Source organism: Hemicordylus capensis, chromosome 3, assembly GCF_027244095.1.
Source record: "Hemicordylus capensis ecotype Gifberg chromosome 3, rHemCap1.1.pri, whole genome shotgun sequence".
Taxonomy (NCBI): Eukaryota; Metazoa; Chordata; class Lepidosauria; order Squamata; family Cordylidae; genus Hemicordylus; species Hemicordylus capensis.
In genome coordinates, this window is record NC_069659.1 from 4738281 (window position 1) to 4766275 (window position 27995).

The 27995-nt window shown below is 50.0% G+C and overlaps 1 protein-coding gene across 1 annotated transcript; it reads right to left on the bottom strand.

Moving 5' to 3' along the window:
* Window positions 1-211: 211 nt before the first annotated feature.
* Window positions 212-27986, bottom strand: KCNE3 (potassium voltage-gated channel subfamily E regulatory subunit 3). Its single transcript, XM_053306094.1, has 3 exons — window positions 27956-27986; window positions 26354-26739; window positions 212-833 (listed from the first exon to the last, which is right to left on the bottom strand). Exons 1-3 carry the CDS (start codon window positions 27984-27986, stop codon window positions 498-500), a joined length of 753 nt encoding a protein of 250 aa, XP_053162069.1. The 3' UTR covers window positions 212-497.
* Between the last annotated feature and the right edge of the window lie 9 nt (window positions 27987-27995).

Sequence of the window (27995 nt, forward strand, 5' to 3'; positions counted from 1 at the left end):
AGGGGTGCACACACACACACACACACACACACTCCATTCATTCATTCATTCATTTTCTCTTTCTCTCACTCACTCACACACACACATACACACACACACACACACTCTCACTCACACTCAAGTCCCACCAAAATGAACAAAAGCAACTGACTGGTGCTTCATTCCTTCCCATGGCAGTCTACCTCTGACATCAAAATACCTTGAGCCACCCTTGCAAATGATCTCTTTATTGTATGTTTGGCCGTGGAAATCAAATGTGCTATTATAAAAACACTATAAACAGCTCTTGGGAATGAGTGGCTCAAGACCACGCCTGTATTTCTTTGTACATACAGTCTTGTTTCCCCACGTCTTGGGTCTCTCCACCCAAGGGAACACAGCTGTGTCCCAATTCCAGAAGGAAAAGTTTATTAGGAGCCAGCAAAGAAGTTTCTCTTGAAGGATGCCATCAAGGCCATCTCCCTTGCTCTCTTGCTCTCTCTCCGTCCCTCCCCTCCTCATATCATGGAGACACGGCTCTTGATGTACATATGGTAGGGGTCGCTAAGTTGGTCCTCCTCCTTGCGGGATCTGGTGTAGCCAAAGATCAAACTCCCAACTGTCACGGCAAAGAGGATCATCACGAAGAGGATGTACAAGTAGGCGTAGCTCTCTCCCTCCTCCAGGTCCTCCTGCTGAGCCCCTTGGGGGCACAGGTCCATACGGCAGAGCGTCTGGTTAAGGGTCTTCAGCATTGCATCAAACCTAGCTCTCAACAGGAGCCAGCTCTCTGTCACGTTGGCCATCCCTGCTGCCACTGTCAGATCCCAGGAGACACGCCCTTGCTGCTGCTGCTGACAAAAAACGGAGACCATTTCAGAATGAGGCAAGCGTTGGGATTCCCACAAATATGGCTACTTAAGCGTCCTCAGATCCTCACCATAGCTGCAGTGGTGACCAGGACAGTTTGTGATCATGCCATCCACCTCAAGTCAAGAGGGCAGACGTGTGATCATTTAAGGCTGAAGTGGGCTAACTTATGAAGATGGTAATTACCAATTAAGCTTATGGGGAAAGAAACATAGGCATATTCGTTCTTACCAGAACAACTACTTATTCCGTGAAATGGTTTTAATTGTTTTTATTCTGTTTTCTTTTTGATGCATTTTGGATTATGTACATAAATCAGGCAGTATACAAATATGATAGATATGATTTTTTTTTAAAAAAAAAATTGCCACCTTGTTTCACCTTTACAACACTCATGATAGGAGGGGAAGGGAGGCTACTGTGTTTCTTTGTAAGGGAACCTGGGAGCTATTGTCCTACTTTTCAGCACTATATATTAGGCAACAGCGATATCGGAAGATGCTGAAAGGCATCATCTCATACTGCGTGGGAGGAGGCAATGGTGAACCCCTCCTGTATTCTACCAAAGAAAACCCCAGGGCTCTGTGGGCGCCAGGAGTCGAAATTGGCTTGACGGCACAACTTTACCTTTACCTTTTAAGGCCCTCTTCACACATTATAAATCATAAGTGTGAGCACTGCTCCTGAGGGAGAAAGCAGGGAGGAATCCCACCCCACCCCGTTGTCACTCATGCCTACCACGCTTATGGCGCTGTTTGTCTGAACAGAGCGGTGGCGTACACATGATGGCCATCAGGCACGGAGTGTGAATGACAGTGGCGGGGTGGGGCTTCCTGCTTTCTCCCTACTCAGGAGATGCTCTTAGAAATTATAAGAGAGCTTAAATGTCATCCAGCTTGAGATGAGTGAGAAATACCCACCTAGAAGGGATCTATTTCACATAGGCAATGTGGACTTCAGTCATCTCACCCCATCACTTTTGCTGCTGGATGGCTTGTTTGGTTCATGTTTTAACTTTGATTTATACTAGCGTAAAATGATATGTAGCCACCTAATGGCGTGGCAGGGAAATGACTTGCCTAGTGAGCAAGAGGTTGCTGGTTCGAATCCCCGCTGGTCTGTTTCCCAAACACCTGTCGGGCAGCAGCGATCTAGGAAGAGGCTGAAAGGCATCATCTCATACTGCGCGGGAAGAGGCAATGGTCAACCCCTCCTGTATTCTACCAAAGAAAACCCCAGGGCTCGGTGGGCGCCAGGAGTCGACACTTTACCTTTAAAGTGATATGTAAATAGCTTGCTGGACTCCCTGAGGGGAGACTACGGGAGAATGGAAAGTGCTGGTGAAGTGATAGCTGCAAACAGGGCAGTTGAAAAGAGGAGAGGATGGCTGAAATTGAAGAGGAGAATCCAGAGGTTAAGAGGGTCCCCAAACAGATAGGGACTTATGTCCTCAGTTTGTCTAAAGGATTCTCAAGTTGAGTCCCCAGATGTTGTTAGACTACAACTCCCATAATCCCCAGCTACAGTGGCTTTCAGCTACCGGCATCTTGGGGGAGACCCAAGGTCTGATTATTTCAAATAATGAGCCATACTTTGGATGGGGCCCCCTCCATGTGTGGGGCCCAGGCTGATTGCCCCCCTCCGGCCCCTTCTAAAAAAGGCCAGGCAGAATCCTAAAACACTTTTAATCGGGCAGCTGGGTGCTTTCCAGACTAGACCCTTCAATGGGGTCAGGACATATCTCGGAAGTGTGCTTCCACACTTCCTGCGTCCTGACACCGCAGTCCCTACAGGGACAGCAGGGTGCCGTCCACATTTCCTATGCCTTGCTACAAATTTAATCACTGGGATATCGAGCTAGGACGTCATACATCCAGCGTAAAAAAAGTCGGTGTTTTTTCCGGGTTGTTTGTTGCTGCAAGACTGCTCTCCCAGCTGTTCACGTTTTGAATGCAACTTCCCTGAACGGAGGCATTTTGCTGCTGTTCCAGCAGCTGGTCTGGAAAGTGCCCTGGCACCAAATTCACTCCATACTGAACCGGTCACATTTGCTATTCCCAGGGATAAATGCAAAAGTATTGGTTGTAAGCTGAGGAGCCTTATGAGGTGAAAGGCGCAGGGTGCACATAGTTTTCTAAAATACATAAATAGCTTTTGTTTCCAGGATGCATCAGTCCACCACACAGAGAGTCACTGCTTTATCCTCCCGAAACATGCAAGGCAGGGATGAACAGAAGGACACCTTTACACAGACCCTCACTGCACGTAACCCAGCATGAGGTGGTTCCACCTGGGCGGCACGGTTTGCAGTGAGCACCTGAGAACCAATCACGTCTCAAGGGAAGAAGACTTTAGGACGGCCATGAACCAAAACGGAAAATCTGTCAGCCATGACTCCAGCAGGCCTGCCAAGGTGGGGACGGTCCACTGGGCCCAGTTTTATGAATTCTAGTCTGTTTTGGTGACTTTTAAAAATGTTTCAGAATGTCTAGATTTTTCTGAAATGTTTATGGCTAGTTTTATTGTTTCATTTTACAACACTAAGGTGCACTCTATGGGTGTGTGTGTGTGTGTGTGTGTGTGTGTGTGTGTGTGTGCGCGCGCGTGCAGGGGAGGGGGCTGGTTTCAGGCAGGGCAGTGGTAAGTGGGGTGGAAGTTAACAATCTAACTTCCAATCTAAGTCAGCCAAGCATCAGGGAGCCGTAAACCTTGGCTGGCATTCCTAAGGGCTTGTCAACCAGTGGTATCGTTGCAAATTCAGATGCGCAGGCGCTCTCCCATGACTGCCCCCATGGCCATGCCCCACCTGACAGCCAGAGAAGCTATGCTGGTCTGTGACCATAATAAAGATTGATTGATTGACTGATAGTCAAAGAAGCATCAGTGCTCTATCCCTGTACATCCCCACTCCACTCCACTGCACCCCTGGCTGTCATAAAATTAATAATAAAATATCACACATTTTGGAGGCTTTAAAAAAAAAAAACCTGCCTGGGGGGAAAATCCTGCTTGCTTGTCCAGCCTGCACTCCAGGTTTGACATGGAGCATCCTTCCAGATAGCAATTTTCTGCACTGTTCCAAGCATGAAGTGTCTCACCCACCACTCCCTCCCACAAGCTTTGGTCACTCTCCGCAGGGCAAATTCACTCCATCTTCAGACAGAGAGCGGGGTCCTTGCACAATTTTTGCGGCTCCACCTGCTGGCCTGCTCTTGGTCTCCGAGAGTAAAACCGATTACTAATTTTCTGGCGAACTGTGGTTCTTCTCAGAAAGGAAGGGCAGGCCAGCAGGTGGCGCTGCAAAAATTGTGCAAGGACCTTGCTTTCAGTCTGAACACAGTGTGAATTTGTGCTGTGAAGTGTTACAGAAGCCTGCAGGGTGTGTAAACTTATGGTTAGAATAGTGCAAATACTTGCCATCTGGAAGGGCACAGTTTCCTCTTAATTCATCTCGCGGACTGAAATCAGGACACTCTTCTAAACATGCCACACCCTCGCAGCTTGTTCTGTGCTGGCCTCTGGCCCAGGTGTGCTAGGAAGCTGATCTTAACAGCCTCCTTCTTTTTCAACTTAAGAAGGTTGAATGGACTCTCTCACCATGGATATGGAGAACGGCTGTAACTCAAATACATTGGTAACTTGATAGGCGCTTTGGCAGTGGATACATGAGAAACTGGGCCCTGGCATTTTTGATAAGCCACATCCTGGATGTGCTCACATGATTTAAAGGGGAAAGGGGTGTTGCCAAAAGACACAATTGCTGCAGAGCAGGTTATCAAAACTGAGCCACACAAAACAAACTCACCAGCTGTATTGTATTTCTATGAAGCGATAGCAGGCTGGCTACAGAGGTGATAGTACCTCCGGGTTCACCCGCAGTGGCTCATCCTAACGAGTCAGGGGGGTGACCCAAAGGAGACACAGCTACCTCTGTTTCCTGGCAGCGGCTTGGGTTGCTCGTCTCTCTCCAACCAAGCCTGAGAGCCACACTGCCTGCAGGTTGGTCATTCGTCAGTTAGAGCTGTGTGGTTAACCTGATGAATGGCCAGCCTGCAGGCAACACAGCTCTCAGGCAGGGTGGACTCACCTGAGCAGCCTCCTTTGGTGACCCCCCAGATAGTTAGGATGAGCCACTCCTGCTGGTACTAATGCACATACATCCCCATTCATGTGCCCTGAAGCAGAGTCATATGCACCCTCCTCCCAAATTTAACTGGAAATAATTAGGTGAGAGGAATTCATACACCTCAGAAATAGCATCTTGAGTGTGCACAGTAATTTTTCTAAAGGGAGTCTCTCAGTCTCCTCCAAGGCAAACACGGGAGAGTGGCTGACCATGGAAAAAGTACCAGAAAGCAGGGATAGTTGGAGCAGACCATGTGTCCCCTTTCCCTGCTCAACGGCTGCATTTTTGTCTTCTTTGTGATTCCCACCATGGGATGAAACTGACCAACAACACAGCAGGACCCTTCTTCTTAATTCTCCCCCCCCCACCCCACACACAAAATGACACTCCACTGAATTGTCACAAGGTACAGTCCACAGTGGCATCCACTGAAGGAGAGCTGGTCTTGAGGCAGTGAACATGAATTATCCCTGTTGCTAAGCAGGGTTTGCCTTGGCTTGCATTTGGATGGGAGACTCCATGTGAGGGCTGTGAGATATTCCCCTTAGGGGATGGGGCCATAACTCAGTGGGAAAGCACCGAAGAACATAAGAACAGTTATGAACACTGAACACTGCTGGATCAGGCCCAAGGAGGCCCTTCTAGTCCAGCATCCTGTTTCACACGGTGGCCCACCAGATGCCGCTGGAAACCACAGGCAGGAGTTGAGGGCATGCCCTCTACTGCTGTTACTTCCCTGCAACTGGTACTCAGAGGCATCCTGCCTTGGAGGCTGGAGGTGGCCTATAGCCCTCTGACTAGTAGCCGATGATAGACCTCTCCTCCATGAAGTGATCCAAACCCCTCTTAAAGCCATCCAGGTTAGTGGCTGTCACCACATCTCATGGCAGAGAATTCCACAAGTTGATTATGCGTTGTGTGAAAAAATACTTCAGTTTGTTGGTCCTAGATTTCCTGGCAATCAATTTCATGGGATGACCCCTGGTTCTAGTGCTATGTGAGAGGGAGAAGAATTTCTCTCTATCCACTTTCTCCACACCAGGCATGATTTTATAGACCTCTATCATGTCTCCCCGCAGTCGTCTTTTTTCTAAACTAAATAGCCCCAGGTGTTGTAGTCTTGCCTCATAAGAAAGGTGCTCCAGGCCCCTGATCATCTTGGCTGCCCTCTTCTGATTGCATAATCAACTTGTGGAATTCTCTGCCACAAGATGTAGTGACAGCCAACAACCTGGATAGCATTAAGAGGGGTTTGGATCACCATGGAGGAGAGGTCTATCAAGTTGGAGGGCCACCTCCAGCCTCAAAGGCAGGATACCTCTGAGTACCAGTTGCAGGGAAGTAACAGCAGGAGAGGGCATGCCCTCAACTCCTGCCTGTAGTTTCCAGCAGCATCTGTGGGCCACTGTGCGAAACAGGATGCTGGACTAGATGGGCCTCCTTGGGCCTGATCCAGCAGTGCTGTTCTTATGTTCTTCAGTGCTTTCCCACTGAGTTATGGCCACATTCCCTAAGGGGAATATCTCACAGCCCTCACATAGAGTCTCCCATCCAAATGCAAGCCAAGGCATACCCTGCTTAGCAACAGGGATAATTCATGCTCACTCCCACAAGACCAGCTCTCCTTCAGTGGACGCCACTGTGGACTGTACCTTGTGAAAATTCACTGGAGTGTCATTTTGTGGGAGGGGGAAGAATTAAGAAGAAGGGTTCTGCTGTGTGGTCGGTCAGTTTCATCACATGGTGGGCATGCTCTCAACTCCTGCCTGTGGCTTCCAGCGGCATCTGCTGGGCCACTGTGTGAAACAGGCTGCTGGATTAGATGGGCCTCCTTGGGCCCAATCCAGCAGGGCTGTTCTTATGTTCTTATGTTCTGCACCTTTCCCAGTTCTACAATGTCCTTTTTTAGATGTGGTAACCAGTGTGGCCGCACCATAGTTTTGCATAAGGGCATTATAATATTAGCAGTTTTATTTCCAGTCCCCTTCCTAATGATCCCTAGCATGGTTGCATACAAATGATCAGCTATATACTTGCATGCAAATGTTCCCACTTTCACTCCCTGGCAGCATCTCCAGTTAGGGCTGAGAGAGACTCCTGTCTGAAATCTTGCAGAGTTGGCCATTGCCAGTCAGTGTAGCCAATACTGAACTAGATGGACCAACCGTCTGAATTGCATAAGGCAGCTTAAAGGTCCCAGATTCACTCCCTGGCAGGAGGTAGGGCTGGGAGAGACTCCTGCCTGAAACCTTGGAGAAGCCGCTGCCAGCCTGTGTAGACAATACTGAGCTAGATGGACCAACGTCTGACTCGGTAGAAGGCAGCTGCTCATGTCCCTATGAAGGGCTTTTTGCAGGATCAGTGCCCCACAGAGTTGCACTACCACTCATGGAATGGTCCAAATGCATGTTGTGCAAGGATATCTTCATTTGCACACCTGCTGGCAGGGGCGAGGGGCAGGGCGACAGGATACACGAGGGACTGGGCAAGAGGTTGCATTAGCACAGAGATGAATATTCTCATGCAATTATGCCGGCCTTAAGGGAGCAGGCATGAATCATCCCCTTTGCTAAGCAGGGGCCACTCTGGTTTACATCTTAATGGGAGACTACATGTGGGAGCACTGTAAGATATTCCCCTCAGAGGATGGGGCCGCTCTGGGAAGAGCATCTGCAGGCTTGCATCCGGAAGGTCCCGGGTTTTCTCCCTGGCATGTCCAGATAGGGCTAAGAGAGACTCCGGCCTGCATCCTGGGCGGGATGAGGGATAACAAACTGAGACTGAATCCGGCTAAGACGGAGGTACTCATTGTGTGGGGTCAGAACTCGAGAGACAATTTTGATCTTCCTGTTCTGGATGGGGTCACACTTCCCCGGAAGAAACAGGTACGCAGTCTGGGGGTGCTTCTGGATCCAAGTCTCTCCCTGGTGACCAAGGTTGAGGCAGTGGCCAGAGGTGCCTTCTGTCAGCTTCGGCTGATACGCCGGCTGCGTCCATTTCTTGAGATGAACGATCTCAAAACAGTGGTACATCTGCTGGTAACCTCCAGACTGGATTACTGCAATGCGCTCTATGTGGGGCTGCCCTTGTATGTAGTCCGGAAACTACAGTTGGTTCAGAATCCGGCAGCCAGGCTGGTCTCTGGGTCATCCAGGAGAGACCCTATTACTCTTGTATTGAAGGAGTTACATTGGCTGCCATTATGTTTCCGGGCAAAATACAAGGTGTTAGTTATAACCTATAAAGCCCTAAACAGCTTGGGCCCTGGGTATTTAAGAGAATGTCTTCTTCGTCATGAACCCCACCGCGCACTGAGATCATCAGGAGAGGTCCGTCTGCATTTGCCACCGGCTCGTCTGGTGGCCACTCAGGGACAGGCCTTCTCCGTTGCTGCCCCGAGGCTTTGGAATGTGCTCCCTAGTGAAATAAGAGCCTCCCCATCTCTGACAGCTTTTAAAAAGTCTCTAAAGATGCATTTCTTCACCCAGACTTTTAACTGATATTGTTTTGATTGTTTTAATATTGTTTTTAGAATATTGTTTTAAAATTTTAGATTGTGTTTTAAATTTCTTGCTTTTAAATTTTTTGTTTTTGTTTTTAATTAATGTTTTACTTTTAATCTTGTTGTAAACCACCCAAAGACGTAAGTTTTGGGCGGTGTAAAAATATGATAGATAGATAGATAGATAGATAGATAGATAGATAGATAGATAGATAGATAGATAGATAGACAGACAGACAGACAGACCTTGGAGAAGCCACTGCCAGTCTGTGTAGACACAATGCTGATCTGGATGGACCAAGGGTCTGACTTGGTAGAAGGCAGCTTCCTATGTTCCTATGATGATGCACTATATCCACAGGCCAGTGTTACAGCTTTTGCATTACCACTAGACTAGTCTGCATGCTGCCCACAAGCTTTTTCTTTCCCCAGTGGAAAGCCACTCTCCAAAGCCACCCGTTCCCGTTATGTGCAGTGACTTGCTTAGGGCATTGGCAAACTGGCCTTCAGTTGGACAGAACAGTTTCCACTCATTTCCCAAATTCACCAAAGTAAAAAGACACCCATATTCCTCATGCCTTCTTATACAAATGTGGCAGATTTTGCAACGGTAGGAGAGATTCGTGGCCCGGTTCTCTGTGTTCTTCTGTATGCACCAATGATAGCTTGGGAAAGGCCTAGGCTGAAAAGCACATGACATGGCCTTCGTGATGGAGGGGCATGATGGCATCAGTCCAGCTGAGGATGCAGCCTGCCTGCAGCCCAGGATAAATCAGAAAGCGCCCCGGCAATGAAGGCGGCCTGTATCAGTTGGATTTCTACCCTGTGGTCATTCCCCCCCCCTCCCCGAGAAGCTCCTGAGAACCCATCGTCAAGCAGTCTCTTTGCTCAATGTGTGTGTGTGTGTGTGTGTGTGTGTGTGTGTGTGTGTGTGACTTCCCCTGGGGAAACACACAGGAGTGCTTGTGTGTTTTGCCCTGCAAGGAAAGGAGCAGCTTGGGAGGGGGCATCCCTCCCCAAACTCCACAGTCCTGATCCAAATATCCCCCCACAAGCACACAAAACATCATGCATCATAGGAACCTAGGAAGCTGCCATATACTGAGTCAGACCCTTGGCCCATCTAGCTCAGGGTTGTCTACTACACTGACTGTCAGCAGCTCTCCAAGGTTGCAGATAGAAGCATTTCTCTGCCAGGGATTGAACCTGGGGCCTTCTGCATGCATGTTCCATAACTGAGCTACAGACTCCCCCAACAAATATATTAGGAACACAGCCAGGAAGGTGCCTTCTACCGAGCCGGATTCTAGGTCCATCGAGCTCATTATGGTCTGCACTGACAGGCAGCAGCTCTCCAAGATTGCAGGCAGGAGTCAGGCCCAGCCCTACCTGGAGGTTCTGCCAGGGTGCAAAACTGGGCCCTTCTGCATGCAAAGCAGATGCTCTGCCCCTGAGCGATGGCCCCATCCCCTGTGGAAAAAAGGGAGTTCTGAAAACAGGTCTCCTGTTATCTTCTCTAGCGGTGTCCTCAATTCTAAGCAAGGGCAATTTCCTCTGTCAACGCCACCTCCCATCTTTCTTTCCTCAGGCTTATCAATCACCGATTAACAGCGCTTGGCTCAAAGTTGCAGTCCAACAACATCTGGAGACCCAAGCCTGAGAACCCCCAAGTGACGCTAAACGCTAGTATTTAGCTGTCACGGTTCAGAACCATTGCCACACACCTCCTCCTCCTCCTCCGTGAAGTTGTCCAATCCTTCTTTTTAAGTGCACATTCGTAGGGCTGGTTGGCACATTCTTGAACAGAAATGGCTCCTTTGAAAAAGTTTGTGCTTGAGGGAATGTGGGATGAACAGAAGTGCATTTGGTCTCGGTGATTCTCTCAGGCACACAGGGCATTTGCTGCTCACTGCACAGTCATCAAGTGAGGGTCACATACAGGAAAGCACCCTTAGAGTCAGGTCTGGAAGCATCCTAAGGCAGGAGTGGGCAGAGACCATATTAGGATCCACAGCGGATCATCCAGCAAACTACCGATAAGTGAGCAAAGGTTCCTGAGTCCCAATTATCACTGGTAGGTGAGGCCCGTTGTTAACCCGGGTGCTTTCCAGATTAGACCCTGCAACGGGATCACATCAGATCTCAGAAGTGCGCTTCCACACTTCCTGCATTGTGACACCACAGTCCCTACGCGGTCAGCAGGGTGCCGTTCACATTGCCAATGCCTTGTCTCGAATTTAATCGCTGCGATACAGAGCTAGGATGCCGTATATCCGGCGTAAGGAAGTTGCTGTTTTTTTGTTAGTTTCTGTGAGACTGCTCCCACTGCTGTTTACATTTTCAGTGCGACTTGCCTGAACAATGTGACTTGCTGCTGTTGAGCAGCTAGCCTGGAAAACGCCCAGGCAAAGTCATTTTGCGTAGTTTACACTTACAGGTAAGCTCAAGAATTTAAATATATGCAATCAAATGTTTTATTAATGTTCTAGGAAAGGGGAAGGAAAAGAACAGTTTCAAATTTGTAGGATTTCAACTTCAAACATTCATTTTATTGACTAATTGCCATATATGGTAAATTTGAATCTGAGAAAGATCTTTTGTTTGGGGGAGGCATGATGTTGTTTTTGAATTATTGATCTGGTCACTGAGTGTGAGAAATCTGTTCAGAACTATAACAATTAAAATCTGAGGATTATATGATGAATTTCTGCTACAAAAAAATTATTAAAAATTAAAAATTTCCCCCAGCCAGTGTTCCGTTTAAGGTGTGTGCATGTGCATGCGCGCAGACATTTTTTGATGCCCACTAATTTCAGATCGCACTTAGATTGAATCAGGAAGGCCCCGCCTGAATGCAGGTGCACACACATTGCCTTGATAGTGCCACCCAGAACAAAACTCATTCTGCAAAGAGATGAAAACCCACCACTGCCCTCAGCCTATTCCAGTGTAAAAGGGGTGGAGCCACCATTGCACGGGGGTTTAAAAGAACCCGGGTCACCGTGCTCAGGGGCCGCACCTGGCATCCCTACCATGCCCCCGCATCTGACATCAGACGCAGGGGGAGTGGCAACACTAGCAAACAGGGCCACAGGCCCCATTTGGAAGAAAATTACAGCCAGCGCTACCTTCACAGCGTGGCCAAGATGGCTTCTGCATGCTTGCAAAAGCAGGGAGAGGCGTTCCTGGCCAGGCTGGGAGCCCAGTGCTGGCCGAAACCTCTTAAAGACAGAGCTGCATTTTTATTTTTATTTTATTTTCACATTTATATCCCGCTCTTCCTCCAAGTGTAGTCAGCTAATTCGTCATCTCACTTCAGTGGCAGAGTTGTGTATGCAAAATTTGGTACCTGCAGGTCATTGGGAAGTCTGACTTCCTGTCGCACCAGCAAACTCCTCCAAATATAGGACGGCAACAGCAGCAAAGCTGCACCCTTGGCCCTGTTCCAAATGAGGCTGCTCGAATCCCTGACCTGGAAGTTCCTGTCCAAACCTGGTTCGGACAGGTCAGGCACAGCAAGCTAGAAGCATGAGCTCCGATGGGAAATGCTGAACCAGCCAGCAGGCGCATAGCTAGAATTGAGCAGATGGCGGGTTCAAAGAACCTGGGGGCCCCAGCTCCTCCACCCCTCTCTATTTCCTTCATTATCTCCCTCACTCCGAGCGGCCGCTGGGGAGAGGGGCAGACCCAGGCCCCCTCTCCCCTAGCTCCGCCCCTGGTCAACCAGCCAAGAGCTGGTGATGCCTGAAGGCCTTTTTGGCTGGCAGGGGGCCTGCCCCTTCCTGCAGTCCTCAGGCAGCCCTCCTCCCAAGGGGGCACCCAGGCAGGTCACCCCTCCTCCCAAGAAGACCCTCTGGGAGAGAAGCAGCCAGGCAACAAGCTGCTGTGTACTCCGACTCTGGTGTGGTCTCTGCCTGTGAGGCTGTGGGGAAGGGGCCGGAATTCCCCCAGGGGGCACCAGGTCCCTGGGTTCTCCCGGACTCCCGGGGGGGGGGGCAGCTGGCTCCAGTTCTGATGGTTCAGGGGGTTGCTGTCAGGGAGGCAGACCCAGGCCAGGGAGGACTTCCTCCGCCTTCCTCCAAACCAGTCTCCCCTCTCCAAGTGAACCCTGACTGTTTTTCACGGGGAGATTTGTACTCGAGGATGCAGATCATCCCAATGCCTGGCTCGTGGGAACTGGCTCCCCTCACCCTGAATCACTCTTTTGAACCTGGCCTCTATGAGCAGCTTTCCTAGACAAAAAACAAAGCCGATCATCTCACAAGCCAGAGGTCTGCCCACGCCTCGTCCCAAGTGTTGCTGCCACAAAGCCTCTTCGCTCCTCCTTCCTTTGCTCCTTCCTGTCCCTGACCCAACCCTGAAGCCTCTCGCCCCACACGATTCCAGGTTCTGCTGTCTGAAGGGGCTGGACTCTCCTCCTTGCATTGTCCTGATGCAACCTCAGCTCAGATCCGGGAATCTGGAGTCTACCGAGCCAGGACAGAAGTCCTGCTGCACCCACAGAATAAGGGAGGACTCTAGAAAACGCTCCTCCGTGACCTCCTGCCAAGTGAGCTCCGAATGATCTCCCATAAAGCCTCCCAATTACCAAGATCGCACAGAGCACAGCAAACGTGCCTGGCAGGAGCCGTGAAACGCCAGCCAGGGAACAGCAACTGCTCTCTTCTGATCTGGCATATGGAGTCACACACTGCCTTCTGTCTGTCCCACCACTGAGCATTCTCTCTGCAAAATCCCAGGAGAGACCTCAGAGAGTCCCTGCCGGTCACTGCAGACCAGACTGAGCTAAATGGACCAAGAGTCTGACTTGGCAGCTTCCTGTGTGCAGGCTCCCGTCACATGAAGGATGTTACCAGGGGCCAAATACCTTGACCGGATCTTAGAATGGAGGCCTGACAGATCCACTGTGGGGCAGCAGGGCAGCAGGGCAGCAGGCATCCCAAAGGGCTGCGATACACAACAACCCTCCATGCAGCTTTGATTCAAGATGGTCCTCGGGGAGACCTGAATGAAAATGTCACGCACTTTCAGCAGCACCTCAGAACGGGGCATTCTGAGCATGACCCGTTGTTCTTTTTAAAAACTTGACATCGCGGGACATTAAAGATTTTGAGGACTTGTTAATGTTAAGTATCAACAGCCTTACCTTTAAAGCAGGCGTTCTCAGAGTTGGGTCCCCGGATTTTGTTCATCTGCCAACTCCCATCATCCACAACCATTGGGGCTCTGGATGATGGGAATTGTAGTCCAATGAGTTCTGGGAGCCCAAAGTTGAGCCCCCCCCCCCCCGTTTTAAACAATGACCTACCCTACTTCTCAGCCCTTATTTCCCATTCTGTCCTATTTCTACCCCTGTTAACTGAGCACGTTCCACCTTAAGTGGCACAGCAGGGAAATGCTTGACTAACATGCAGAAGGTTGCCAGTTCGAATCCCCGCTGGTGCTATATCAGGCAGCAGTGATCTAGGAAGATGCTGAAAGGCATCAACTCATACTGCGCAGGAGGAGGCAATGATAAACCCCTCCTGTATTCTACCAAAGACAACCACAAGGCTCTGTGGATGTCAAGAGTCGAAATCAACTTGATGGCACACTTTACCTTTACTTCAGCCACAGTTCTCAGAGCAGTTTATATAGAAAAACAAATTATACATAAATAAGATGGTCCCCCATCCCCCAAAGGCCCACAGTCTAAAAAGAAACACAAGGCAGATACCAGCAACAGCCACTGACTGGAGGGATGCTGTGCTGGGGCTGGATAGGGCCAGTTGCTCTCTGGAGAACTGCTGTGTGCGCTCCAGAAATGGCCATGTGTCCGCAAAGATTGAGGTAGGAGGAGGGGGAGGCGATAGTGCACTAGCATCTCACCCCATTCACATGACCATGCAGCCTCTTGGGTACAGCCTGACCAGGGTCTGTATGGTTGTGTGAATGTGGTGCCTCTCTGGGTAGGATGGAGTAGGGGGCAGGACGTGCCTTTCCTCCTCCCTTGACAGTGTGCTGGGTACATGATCCAAGCTGGCAGCCCACATCGAGGCAGGCGAGGGCTTCCCACTCTTCTTCCAACCTCAGTTTTTGCCGTCACGTGACCTTGGGCATGTGCATGGGACTTGGAGGGACACTCCTCAGATCCAGCTGCCAGTCTGAGAAGAAGCCCACTAGGTATCTGTGTGGGAGGAGGACGAGGAGGGCTTGCATCTCCCCTCCAGCGAGCTGACTGTACCTTGCAAACTCTGCCCAAATGCTTCTCTGGAGCAACCATGAAGGCTTGCTTGAATCCCAGCAAGGCTCTAAACCTGTGTGCACTTTCCCCATCTTGGCAAGGATGCTCCAAGCTGGCTTCCCAGATGTTGCTGGGCTACAACTGCGGTTATCCTAAGCCACAGTGGCCAAAGGGACGAGGGGAGTTGTCCTCCAACCACATCTGGGGGCCTGACTTTGAGAACACGTGCATCGTGGCCGTGTGTGGTTATTTCTATTTAGGAAGGTAGTAACCTGCGAAGAGGTGAGCAGCGTCTCAGGCGGGTCGGTTTTCCTGTTGGGGTTTTCCGCTCCGACAAGTTCAGGTCGTAATGTTTGCCTGCCTTATCAGGAGGGCGGTGAAGCGCAATTCATTCCTGTTTGCAGAACCCTCAAAGATCTGTGAGCAAGCAGAGATACGGAACCGCTCGGGAATTACTTCCACCACCAAGCAGGGCTCTTTCTCTGTGGCCATTCTGCATGCAATACCGGTCCAATGTTCCCCTTTTAAAAAGGGATGTTTCTAGCCCTCATTGGGTGGGTAACAATAATCTTAAAATCTGATTACTATTGCACATTAAAATATTTGCGCAAGCCTGCTAATCAACTGGCAAACGCCTGGAAAACCCCACCTAGATCCTGCTCTTCATTAGGATGATTATTAAGTTTCTTTTGGGCCACTCTTGTATGTTGCACCTTTACAAAGTCAAATCCACAAAAATTGGGACTGGCTTCATTCTCTCATGGTTCCATAAGTGTTGACAGTGGGTGAGATACCCAAGGGAGGAGAAGGAAGAAGGAAGGACAGAGTTGTGGTTTGCAGAGGATAGATGTGGAGGGTCTTGTGGTAAAGTAGAGTGTGCCATCGAGTCGGTGTCAACTCCTGGCGACCGCAGAGCTCTGTGGTTGTCTTTGGCAGAATACAGGAGGGGTTGACCATTGCCTCCTCCCTCACAGTATGAGAGGATTCCTTTCAGCATCTTCCTATGATGAAGAGGAGAGCCAGTCCTGTGGTAGCAAGCATGACTTGCCCCCTTAGCTAAGGTCTGCCCTGGTTTGCATTTGAATGGGAGACCAGATGTGTGAGCACTGTAAAATATTTCTCTCAGGGGATGGGGATGCTCTGGGAAGAGCAGCTGCTTGCTTGCTTGCATGCAGAAAGTCCCAGGTTCCCTCCCTGGCAGCATCTCCAAGATAGGGCTGAGAGAGACTCCTGCCTACAACCTTGAGGATACTGCTGTCAGCCTGGGTAGACAATACTGAGCTAGGTGGACCAAGGGTGGTCTCACTTGGTATAAGGCAGTTTCCTGTGTTCCTATGATGTGAGCATGTACAAAGTGAGATGTTGCCTTTCAGCATCTTCCTTCATCGCTGCTGCCCAAATATAGTACCAGCAGGGATTCAAACCAGCAACCTTCTGCTTGTTAGTCAAGCATTTCCCTGCTGCACAGTATACAAATATTCGTGGTGGTAGTGGTGGTAGCAGCGGTAAATGAACGTGAGCTGCAATCTCCCTGTTGAAATAAGAGTCTCCCCATCTCTGGCAACTTTTAAAAGACACCGAAGACACGTTTATTCACCCAGGCTTTTACTTAGATGTATGGTTTTAAATTTTTATTGTTCGTTTTAAATTTATTTTAATCTTAATGATTTTAATTGTTTAATTTAGTTTTGATTTTAATTGTTAATTAGTTTTTATTGTTTTTGTTTTGATGTAAACTGCCCTGAGCCATTTTTGGAAGGGTGGTATATAAATAAACAAATAAATAAATAAATAAATAAATAAATAAATAAATAAATTCTTGTTTGTTTATTAAGAGATTTAATATACCGCCCAATCCATAGACTCAGGGCAGTGTACAGACAAGAACAGCATCCGAGATTTAAAATTTTTAAAAGAGAGAGAAAGATTTAAAGGGCAAATACCTGGCAGAAACGGAATGTCTTCAATAAGGTTTTAAAGGCTGAAAGGGAGGAGGTAGACTGAATTGGCGGTGGGAAGAGAATCCCAAAGTGAAGGGGTAGCAACAGAGAAAGCCCTTCCACGGGCCCTAGTACTACGGACCTCTCTGAGACCAGGGACTGAAAGAAGGGCAACTTGAGAAGATCTCACAGGATGGGACAGGACTGGCCGGGAGAGGCAGTCCTGCAGGTAAGCAGGTGCTAAGCCCTGAAGGGTTTTAATGGTGAGAACCAGCACTTGGAATTGGACCCGGAAGCAAAGAGGTAACCAGTGCAGCGACCGCAAGAGAGGGTGTCACGCTGTCATATCTCCTAGCACCCATAAGTAGGCAGGCTGCCGCATTCTGGACCAACTGAAGCTTCTGGGTCATCTTCAAAGGCAACCCCAGGTAGAGTGCAATGCAGTAATCCAGACGAGAGATGACGAGGGCATGCGTGACCATTGCCAGAGCCTGCCAGTTGAGATAGGGCCACAACTGGCGAACCAGCCGAAGCTGGGCAAAGGCACCTCTGGCCACAGCCTCCACCTACTGCTCGAGCAGGAGCCGTGAGTCCAAGAGGACCCCCAAGTCGCGGACCACTTCCTTCCGGGGCAGCGCAACCCTGTCCAGGGAGAGACCCAGACTCGGCAATTGAGGCATAAGCAAAAGCAACTCAGTCTTGGAGGGATTAAGTCTGAGCTTGTTTTGGCCCATCCAGACCCTGACAGCCTCCAGACACTGGGCAAGCACAGAAACAGCATCTCCGGAGTGGCCTCGGGTGGCAGTATACAACTGAGTATCCTTGGCATACTGATGGAATCTCACCCCACACTGACGGAAGACCTGCCCCAGCGGTTTCATGTAGAAGTTAAACATGGGTGCGAGAACCAAAAATGGGAAAATGGGTGTGAGAAATGGGAAAATGAGAAATGGGGAAATGGGTGCGAGAACCGGAAATGGGTGCGAGAACCGAGCCCTGAGGCACCCCACAAAGGAGTGGCCACAGGGCAGAGCACTCGCCACCAATGCACACCCACTGAAAGTGCCCACTGAGGGAGGAACGGGACCCCTGCAAAACAGGGCCCCCAATACCCAACCCGCACAGGCACTCCAGGAGCAAGGAGACCACGGCCGATGGTATCGAAAGCCGCTGAGGGATCTAAAAGGACCAAGAGAAAGGTGCTACCCTCATCAAGGTCATGATACAAGTCATCAGCCAGCGCGACCAATGCCGTTTCCGTGCTATGCCGTGGCCTGAAGCCCGACTGACAAGGATCTAGAAAATCGAATGGCTGGCAAGAGAACCAGCTCCCTAGGAGGATAGGCTGGGCTTCCGATGACCTGGAGGAGAGGCATGGGATGGCCCATTCACACATGCAGCCTGGTGCGACGGGTCATCGAGCGACCATTTATCTGCCTCGAGGAACAGTGCGCTGGAGGGGCAAGGTATAAATACTTTTGAAAGATGTGAACGTGGAATCCGAGCTGGCAAGAAATGAAAGCACTGCACACAGCGGCGGCGTTCTGTGTGAAAACTGTGCTTGCATTGTTTCAGGATAGGAGGTGGGGGGGGGGCTGACTAGTCTCCACCCCTTAGCTTCGGGCCATCATGACCCTCTGGGCACAATTATTTTAGTTTAATAGCTGCCCTCATTATCTTCCCAGCATGCTCTGGTGTGCACAGGTACATTAAATAATAATAATAATAATGTACCTGTGCACACCAGAGCATGCTGGGAAGATAATGAGGGCAGCTATTAAACTAAAATAATTGTGCCCAGAGGGTCATGATGGCCCGAAGATAAGGGGTGGAGCCTAGTCAGCCCCCCCCGCCTCCTATCCTGAAACAATGCAAGCACAGTTTCACACAGAACGCCGCCGCTGCGTGCAGTGCTTTCATTTCTTGCCAGCTCAGATTCCACGTTCACATCTTTCCTCAAACTTTATTTCCTGGTCCTGCTTGGAGGCTGCAAGACTGGACACCCCCCACCCCTTCTGTGCTTTGTGAAAGGAGCTCCTGTTCCAAGCCAGAGAGGGGAGCGCTGAGAAGGATCCCTGCCCCTGGCCAGCCGGCCTGCAACCCCACCCTCTCCCCTCCCACCCGGAGGGAGGAAAAACAAGAAAGAACTTCCTCAGCTAAGGGGTGGATGGCAGAAGCAGGATCCCAAGTTGTGCCTCGCCTCCCCAGCTAACAGCATGACGACTTTCAAGGAGCGTGTTCAGAAGCCGATCGATCCACCAGGAACTTCCCAGGCTGGCGTCCCCAGAGGGTGCTGGACTACAACTCCCATCGTCCCCTGTCACTGGAGTTGTAGTCCAACACCCTCTGGGGACCCAAGCCTGAGAGCCCAGGGGCCAGCATGACCAGGCGGTGCCACACAGGCATGAGGGGCCCATGACCTTGTGAAGAGGCAGTTCTGGCCCTCGGGGAGGAGAACTGATCTTGTGGGAGCAAGCAAGGCTGCGGCTGGGGGTGATGGGACTTGTAGTTCAACAGCAGCCGGAGAGTCCAGGCTGCCTACCCCCGTTATTGATGACCCTCCTATGTAGGAGTCATAGGCAAGGGCTGTGGGACATGGGACACAGGAAGCTGCCATATACTGAGTCAGACCATTGGTCTATCTAGCTCAGTATTGTCTTCACAGACTGGCAGCAGCTTCTCCAAGGTTGCAGGCAGGACTGACACTCTCTCTCTCTCTCTCTCTCTCTCTCTCTCTCTCTCTCTCTCTCTCTCTCTCTCTCTCTCACACACACACACACACACACACACACACACACTTGAGCAGCTCTGCAGATTATCTGTACAACTGAACAAACAATCCAAGAAGCCAGAGGTTGGGCCGGGTTCTTAGGAATGCCTGTGAAACCCCATGCCACTTGGGCGCTGTGCTGCCAGAATCCCTGTCCATGTCACAGAAGATGTTCGGGCACAACACTCCGCCTGATCTGTACCCCCAAGCATCTTCTGAGACACTGCAAAGGATCCTGGCCGGGCGCAAGAACTCGGGGCACAGAACCTCTTAGGGAAGCCAAATGCCCCACGGATGCCATCCACACTTTCAGAATCCAGGAACCACACGGTCCTCCGGGGCCTCTTTCATTCTGTGCCTCCTTATCTCACTTATTTACACAATGGAATTAATTGCACATTTCAAGGATACGGACACTGTGTACTTTCACCAGTCTGTGCTAACAGACTTCTCCAGTTTCACTGGCACCTGGAGCTTGAGTGAGACGCCCAAAATCAAAGCCCTTCAAATGTCCCGCATTCTGTCAGCCAGGCATCTGTAAGTCCCATCAGCGTGAGGGGTGCTTCGCGGGCTAGGCCAGGCAAAAAAGGAAGGGTAGGTCTTTGCCCCAAGGCCACTACAGTTTATAGTTTCACAATGCATGGAGCTGGGAGGGGGGAAATGGGAGAGGGGAGGGAGGATAGTGAGGAAATGCAGCAAAAAGTGCCCAGTGGTAATTAGTTCATTATAGGTTTGCCTGAATTCATCCTATGATTTAGGAAAGATTGTGCCATCGAATCAGTGTCGACTCCTGGTGACCACAGAGCCATGTGGTTTTCTTGGTAGAATACAGGAGGGGTTTACCATTGCCTTCTCCCGCACAGTATGAAATGATGCCTTTGCCGTTGTCACTGAGCATCCGCATCCAGCACCTTCCTGTATTGCTGCTGCCCGATACATGTAACTACAAATATATATTTAGGAACATAGGCAGCTGCCATATACTGAGTCAGACCATTGGTCTACCTAGCTCAGTATTGTCTTCACAGACTGGCAGCGGCTTCTCCAAGGTTGCAGGCAGGAATCTCTCTCAGCCCCGTCTTGGAGATACCAGGGAGGGAACTTGGAATCTTCTGCTCTTCCCAGAGCGGCTTCATCCCCTGAGGGGAATATCTTGCAGTGCTCACAAATCAAGTCCCCCATGCAACCAGGGCAGACCCTGCTTAGCGAGGGGGACAAGTCATGCTGGCTACCACCAGACCAGCTTTCCTCTCAGACTTTACTAGGCACAGTCTGGGAAGCACACTGGCAGGATTCGAACTGACAGCCTCTTGCTCCCTAGGCAAGCTGCTTCCCCACTGCAGCTGATAACATCTATGATTATGCAATGTTTAAAAAAAACACAACACTCTGAAAATTACAAACAGTTGATGTGGCAAACAGGTGTTTTTTAAAAAATGTATCCATGGTTATACATATCAGAATCTTGTCTGCAGCAGGGATCCCCAGGCTAGGATTCCCAGATGTTCTTGGACTACAACTCCCATCACGCCCAGCCACAATGGCTTTGGGAGTTGTAGTCCAGCAACATCAGATGGGAGCCCCTAGGGTTACAGCTCCCTGATGGGCACTGAGTGGCAAACCCAACATAGGAAAAGTGGCCACTGCCTTATACAGAGTCAGACCATTGTTCCATGGAGCTCAGTCTTGCCAGCTCTGACCGGCAGCAGCTTTTCTGGGTTCAGGCAGCAGGAGTCTTTCCCATGCCAGGGATTGAACCTGGGACTTTCTGCCTGCAAACAGATACTCCACCACTGAGCGATGTCCACATCCCTTCAGGGGAATGTCTTACAGCAGACAAGCGCTCACATATAGTCACATACCCAAATGCAAACCAAGGTGAACTCTGCTTAGCAAAGGGGACAAGAATTCAGGCCTCCTACCATCTTGTGTAATCACCTTAAGTGGCGCAGCGGGGAAATGCTTGACTAACATGCAGAAGGTTGGCGGTTCAAATCCCCACTGGTACTCTATCGGGCAGCAGCACTGTAGGGAGATGCTGAAAGGCATCATCTCATACTGCGTGGGAAGAGGCAATGGTCAACCCCTCCTGTATTCTACCAAAAGAAAACACAGAGCTCTGTGGGTGCCAGGAGTCGAAATTGACTGCACACTTTGCCTTACCAGCTTGTGTAATGTGTGACTCGGCAGATGCAAACTTTTCTTCCACCAATCTGTGGTCGAAGAAATGCCAGCATTTCTCCACCGCAGTTTGAGGCATCCCTTTTCTCTGGAAACTGCATCTGGGCTGAGGGCAGCAGGCTAGGCATCACTCATGGAATTCTCAGTCTGTCACAAAACTACAATCCCCAGGAATCTTTTAGGAAGCCATGACCACTTATACAGGTATAAAACAGATAAAAATGTGTAAGGAAAGAAGATTCAAAGAAACCCAGAAATATAGAGCCTTAAGAGCAAGAAAGCCCTCAGGGCCCCATTCCCCAGAAAGGAGATATAACAGATTGTGCAAACCATCGCACAATATCCTTAATTTCACATGCTAGCAAAATAATGCTCAGGATCATCCAACGCAAATTAGAGCCCTACGTGGAAAGGGAAATGCTGGATGTTCAGGCTGGTTTCAGAAAAGGCCGAGGAACAAGAAACACCATTGTTGATGCACTCTGGATAACTGAGAAAGCCAAAGAATACCAGAAAGAAGTCAATAGGTGCTTTATTGACTACAGAAAAGCCTTCGATTGCGTTGACCATGTCAAGTTGTGGAATATCCTTAGGAAAATGGGTGTCCCAGAACATCTCATGGTTCTCATGAGAAACCTCTACACAGGACAGGAGGCCACAGTCCAGACGGAACATGGCGAAACAGACTGTTTCCAGATCGGCAAAGGAGTAAGACAAGGCTGTCTACTTTCTCCTTCTTTATTCAATGTATATGCTGAACATATACTGAGAGAAGCTGGATTGGAAGAAGATGAGCGTGGTTTTAAAGCTAGAGGAAGAAACATCAATAACCTGCGCTACGCTGATGACACCACTCTGATAGCTGAGAATGCAGATGATCTGCAAGCTCTAGTAATGAAAGTCAAGGAGCGCAGTGAAAAAAATGGGACTACGACTAAATGTAAAGAAGACTAAACAAATGACAACGGGTACAGCAACCAGCCTCAGAACTGACACTGAAGTGGTGGATAGCTTCTGCCTTTTAGGATCAACCATCAACAGTAAAGGATCCAGCAGTCAAGAAATACGCTGCAGACTAGCACTTGGTAGGGTTGCAATGAAAGCCTTGGAAAGGATATTTAGATGTCGTGACGCATCTACACCTACAAAGATTAGAATTGTTTGGACAATGGTTTTCCCTGTGACACTCTATGGATGCGAAAGCTGGACTTTGAAGAAGCAAGATAGAAAAAGCATTGACGCTTTTGAACTTGGGTGCTGGAGAAGACTTTTGAGGAGACCATGGACAGCCAGGAAAACAAACCAATGGATCCTAGAACAAATCAACCCAGAATTTCCACTCGAGGCACAAATGACCAGGCTCAAACTATCATATTTTGGACACATTATGCGAAGACCCAGCTCCCTTGAGAAGTCCATAATGCTGGGGAAAGTTGAAGGAAAGAGACGAAGAGGACGACCAGCAGCAAGGTAGATGGACTCAATTATGACAGCAATGGATGCATCACTGAGAGACCTTGAAGGCCAAGTTGAAGACAGATCATCCTGGAGAGAATCTATCTATGCATGGTCACTAAAAGTCAACACCAACTTGAAGGTATTTAATCAATCAATCAAGAGCAAGAAAGAACTAAAATGCGCATAAATGAATCTTTAGCTCCCTCTGGAAGCTATTCCTTGAAATATATTTTTAAACCAGGGCCATTTTTCTCTCAGCCAGAGGAGCTGTTCCTGTTCCCAACCATGGGTCCCCACATTATGCTGTAGGTTTAAAACTCCCATCACCCCTTGGCTATTATATTGGGGGATGAAGGGAGTTGTAGTACAACATCCAGGGATCTAATTCAACCAGATACTCTTAATCTCATCATCATCATCATCATCATCATCATCATCATCCTTTATTACAGTCACTGACCAGAAATAGTATATAACAGCAGTATTAATCTAACTGGATGCAGGCTTTCAGCACTAAATGGAGCTCGCCAGAATAATGGAACCATAGCTAGTTCTCAGCAAAGAGAAGGCTGGATGGGGTGGTCTTTTACCTGCTGCACATCATTTTCAAGTACAGAAAGAGTCTAATACCTTTAATTAATACATAAAAGAACCTTAAGAATAGCCCTGCTGGATCAAGCCCAAGGCCTATCTAGCCCAGCATCGTGTTTCTGAGAAACTTCTACATGCTGAACTATTCTGTGTAACCTGAAAGCCTACATACATATGGTAGAAAGTCATTGCAACACGATCCACAGGCCTGATTTCTTTCTGCATGTTGGTTGGTCCTTCTGGAGCCAAGAGTCCAAAGATGGGTGGACTCCAGCGTTAACAATGCTTTTGACAAGCTGCAAGAAACTTGCAGGTGAACAACATCAGACTATGGCTTAATCTGAGCCCTGGAAGAATGTGCTTCCAGTGCCAGAGCTCAGCCTTGGAAAAGAGGGAGGCATAAAATGCCTTCTGAGCATGTACTGAGTGGCCTCGCCTCAGTGTTCATTATCAGCTCACACACATGCTGGGTTGTGGTTGGTGGAAATTCCCCTGACCTGAATATGTGACAGTCTTCAACTCTGGCACCCCAAGTTTGAGCAATTAAACATACTGTCAGTCCACCCTCAGAAGTCACAGAAGTCTGAGGTGTCTGGCCGCTGTCTCCAGACCCCTCCACACTTCCTGCGAAGGCATTTCTCTCTGTCTTTGGTGTTTCAGCATAAACTGGAAACTGTCCACAAAAGTCACCAGAGGGTGTGACTCTTTGGTGACTTTTGACCACCAGCTTGGATGGCAAATGCATGGAGGATCGGTCTATCAGTGGCTACTAGTCTGATGGCTGTGGGCCACCTCCAGCCTCAGAGGCACGATGCCTCTCAATACCAGTTGCAGGGGAGCAGCAGCAGGAGAGAGGGCATGCAAAAACCTCTTGTCTGTGGGCTCCCCAGAAGCATCTGGTGGGCCACTGTGGGAAACAGGAGGCTGGACTAGATGGACTTCCTTGGGCCTGATCCAGCCTTTAGGAGAGGAGAGCTGCTCTTGTGATAGCAAGCATGACTGGTCCCCTTAACTATGCAGAATCCACCCTGGTTGCATATGAAAGGGAAGGGAGACTAGAAGTGTGAGCACTGTAAGATCCCTCAGGGGATAGAGCTGCTCTAGGCTCCAAGTTCCCTCCCTGGCAACATCTGCAAGATAGGGCTGAGAGAGACTCCTGCCTGCAACCTGGGAGAAGCCGCTGCCAGTCTGTGAAGATAATACTGAGCTAGATAAACCAATGGTCTGACTCAGAATATGGCAGCTTCCTATGTTCCAGCAGAGCTGTTCTTATGAGTGGGTAAGAAAACAGTGGAGGGGATCTACCCAAGGATCAGAGAATCTGAAAGAGCAAGCATTTGGTCTTCCTCTCCCACTGTCTGCCCCTGAAGAAAAAAAGACAGGAGCCTGTCAGAAATGGAACCAGGTTTCTTCTAACACAGGAATTCTCCGTCTTGATTCCCCAGATGTTGTCAGACTACAACTCCCATCATCCCTTGCCACAATAGCATCTTGCCATTGTGAGAGTGGATGATGGGAATTGTAGTCCAACTGCATCTGTGGACCCAAAGCTGAGGATCTCTGTGCTAACATCTACTTGGTCACACACGCAGCCTATCTCTCTAGCCCTGGTGTTCCCAACCTGTGGTACTCCAGCAATTGCTGGACTACAATTCCCACCATCACTTGTAGCTGGGGACGATGGGAGCTGTAGTTCAGCAGCTGCTGGGGTACCACAGGTTGGGAACGCCTGCCTGCTCTTACTCAAGATATAGAGATGATTCAATTAAGACCAGGAAGAGGTGAGTTGAGTTCTTCAAACCCCTGCTCAACCAGAAAGACCTCTGGCCGGTCACCACCATGTCTCAGCTGACCTTACCTCACAGGGTTGTTGTGAAGATAAAAAGGGGGAGAAGAACCACCTACTCTGTCCTGATCTCCTTGGAGGCAGGACTAGATGATAATGAATCAAAGAGCGGGAGTGGGGCCGCGGCGGACTTAATGGTCCTCCTGGGTCAGAAGGGCAACGCACTCTACACGTGCCTCGGGACTGGAACAACTTCTCTCTGACGCCTCCAGAGAAGACTTTTGTCTTGGCCGGGGACGGGGTCTATCTCTGTCTCCGGGGGGAATGGAGAGAGGAGAGCTGGTCTGGTGGTAGCAAGCATGACTGGTCCCCTTAGCTAAGCAGGGTCTGCCCTGGTTGCATCTGAATGGGAGACTTGATGTGTGAGCACTGCAAGATATTCCCCGCAGGGGATGGTGGAGCCCCTCTGGGAAGAGCAGAAGGTCCCAAGTTCCCTCCCTGGCAGCATCTCTAAGATAGGGCTGAGAGAGACTCCTGCCTGCAACCTTGGAGAAGCCGCTGCCAGTCTGTGAAGACAAAACTGAGCTAGAGAGACCAAGGGTCTGACTCAGTATATGGCAGCTTCCTATGTTCCTATGACCGGCGGGGCAGGAAAGTGACGGCTCCTCCACCACGTCACAGACACTGGGCAGTCGGGGGCCGCCTCTTCCCGGCCGCAGCTTCTCCAAGACCCTGCTGCGAAGAAAAGGTGCCTGCCGGGGCTCGCACAGCTCTGGCGGCGGGGCGCGACGGCGGCGGAGTTCGGGGCTGGAGCAAGCCCGGATTCCTCCTCCTCCCACCCCCCACATCGCGGGCAGCCCAGCCCGTCCCGACTGCCGCCCCCTCGCCTGCCTGCCTGCCTGCCTGCCTGCAGCGGCACTTACTCACCTCGCCCGGAGCGCCTCCGTCTCGTCTTGGCTCTGCAGCAGCTGTGCCTGTGTCTGTGCCGCCGCCAGGTGGGGGCGGCCCATTCCGACGTGGGGCGGGCAAGCAAGCCCCGCCCGGCACACGCAGACCCAGCGCGCCGACGACCCGGACGGCAGCAGCAGCCGCAACCGCCCCGCGCACGGGCGCGGCAGCAGCAGCAGCAGCGATTGGGCTTCCCGGAGCCGGTGATGCCGGTTGCAGCCCGGAACAGGCTTCCCAGGGAGGAGGCGACAGAGCAGGGACAGGCTGGCTTCTTCTTCCGACGCCACCAACGGAGGGCTGCGCGGCTGGGGGGCTTCCTTCAGAGAGAGGAGGAGGAGAGCGCCGTCGGGTGGCGGCCTCAGTTTCTTTTTCAAAGCACAAGAAGACCCAGAGACAATCTTCTCCTCTAGGGCAGGGGTTTGGTGGTTCGCAGGTGTTGTTGTTGGACTACAACTCCCATCATCCTGTTGTAAACCGCCCAGAGATGTGAGTTTTGGGAGGTATAAAAATGTTTTTTAAAAAAATAAATCCGCAGCCACAGTGAACAAAGGCCATTGGTAACCGCACACGTGTTCAGATCCGTACATGTGCGCTGCACACAGGTTGTATGTGTCTTGCACATAACGTGGGAATAGGACTCCTGCCTCAGGGCTTGGGGTCACAGAGCACCTGCAGGCTTGTATGCAGAAGGTTCCGAGTCCCCCTCCCTGGCAGCATCTCCAAGACAGGGCTGGGAGAGACTCCTGCCGGCAACCTTGGAGAAGCCGCTGCTAGCCTGTGCAGAGTAGTGGTTCCCAACCTAGATTCCTCCAGATGCTGCTGGACTACAACTCCCATCACTCCCAGCCACAATAAATTGTAGCTGGGAATGATGGGGGTTGTAGTTCCTCAACATCTGGAGGAACTCAGGTTGGGAAGCCCTGCTGTAGAGAATGCTGCGCTAGATGGGCCCAAGGGTCTGATATGGCAGCTTCCTCTTTCCCTCGGGTTTCATACAACCCCATGGCCCTGTTCACGTGTTATGTGCATCACGTGTACAATCTGTGTACAGGGTACCCCTGTACCATTATCACTCAGTTTTGTTCAATGCATGCACAGTAACACACTTCCTATCTGTACCCTGCCTTTGAGGGGGCCAGTACCCAGATTCACACATGCACAATTATTTACACAAAAACATGTGCATGTGTACAGACACCTGTACGCAGGGGCAGCATGTATGAGTCGGGATCACATGACAATACAATTTACTAGCAATAATAGGACCAGAATTTATTTCAAAGTCTTGCAAACTGGTGGTTTTGATCTATTAGTATTAGCATCTAAACAAAATAAATCATACGCCTTGATACACGCACGAAAGCATCTTACAACTCAATACCAATATCACATTTTCAGGCCAGGAGAATCCCCCCCCCCCCAATCCAACATGTCTGTGAGCTGATAATGAACACTGAGGCAAGGCCACTCTGTACATGCTCAGAAGGCACTTTATGCCTCCCTCTTTTTCAAGGCTGAGCTCTGGTGTTGGACGCACATTCTTCTAGGGCTCAGATTAAGCCATAGTCTGATGTTGTTCACCTGCAAGTTTCTTGCAGCTTGTCAAAAGCATTGTTAACTC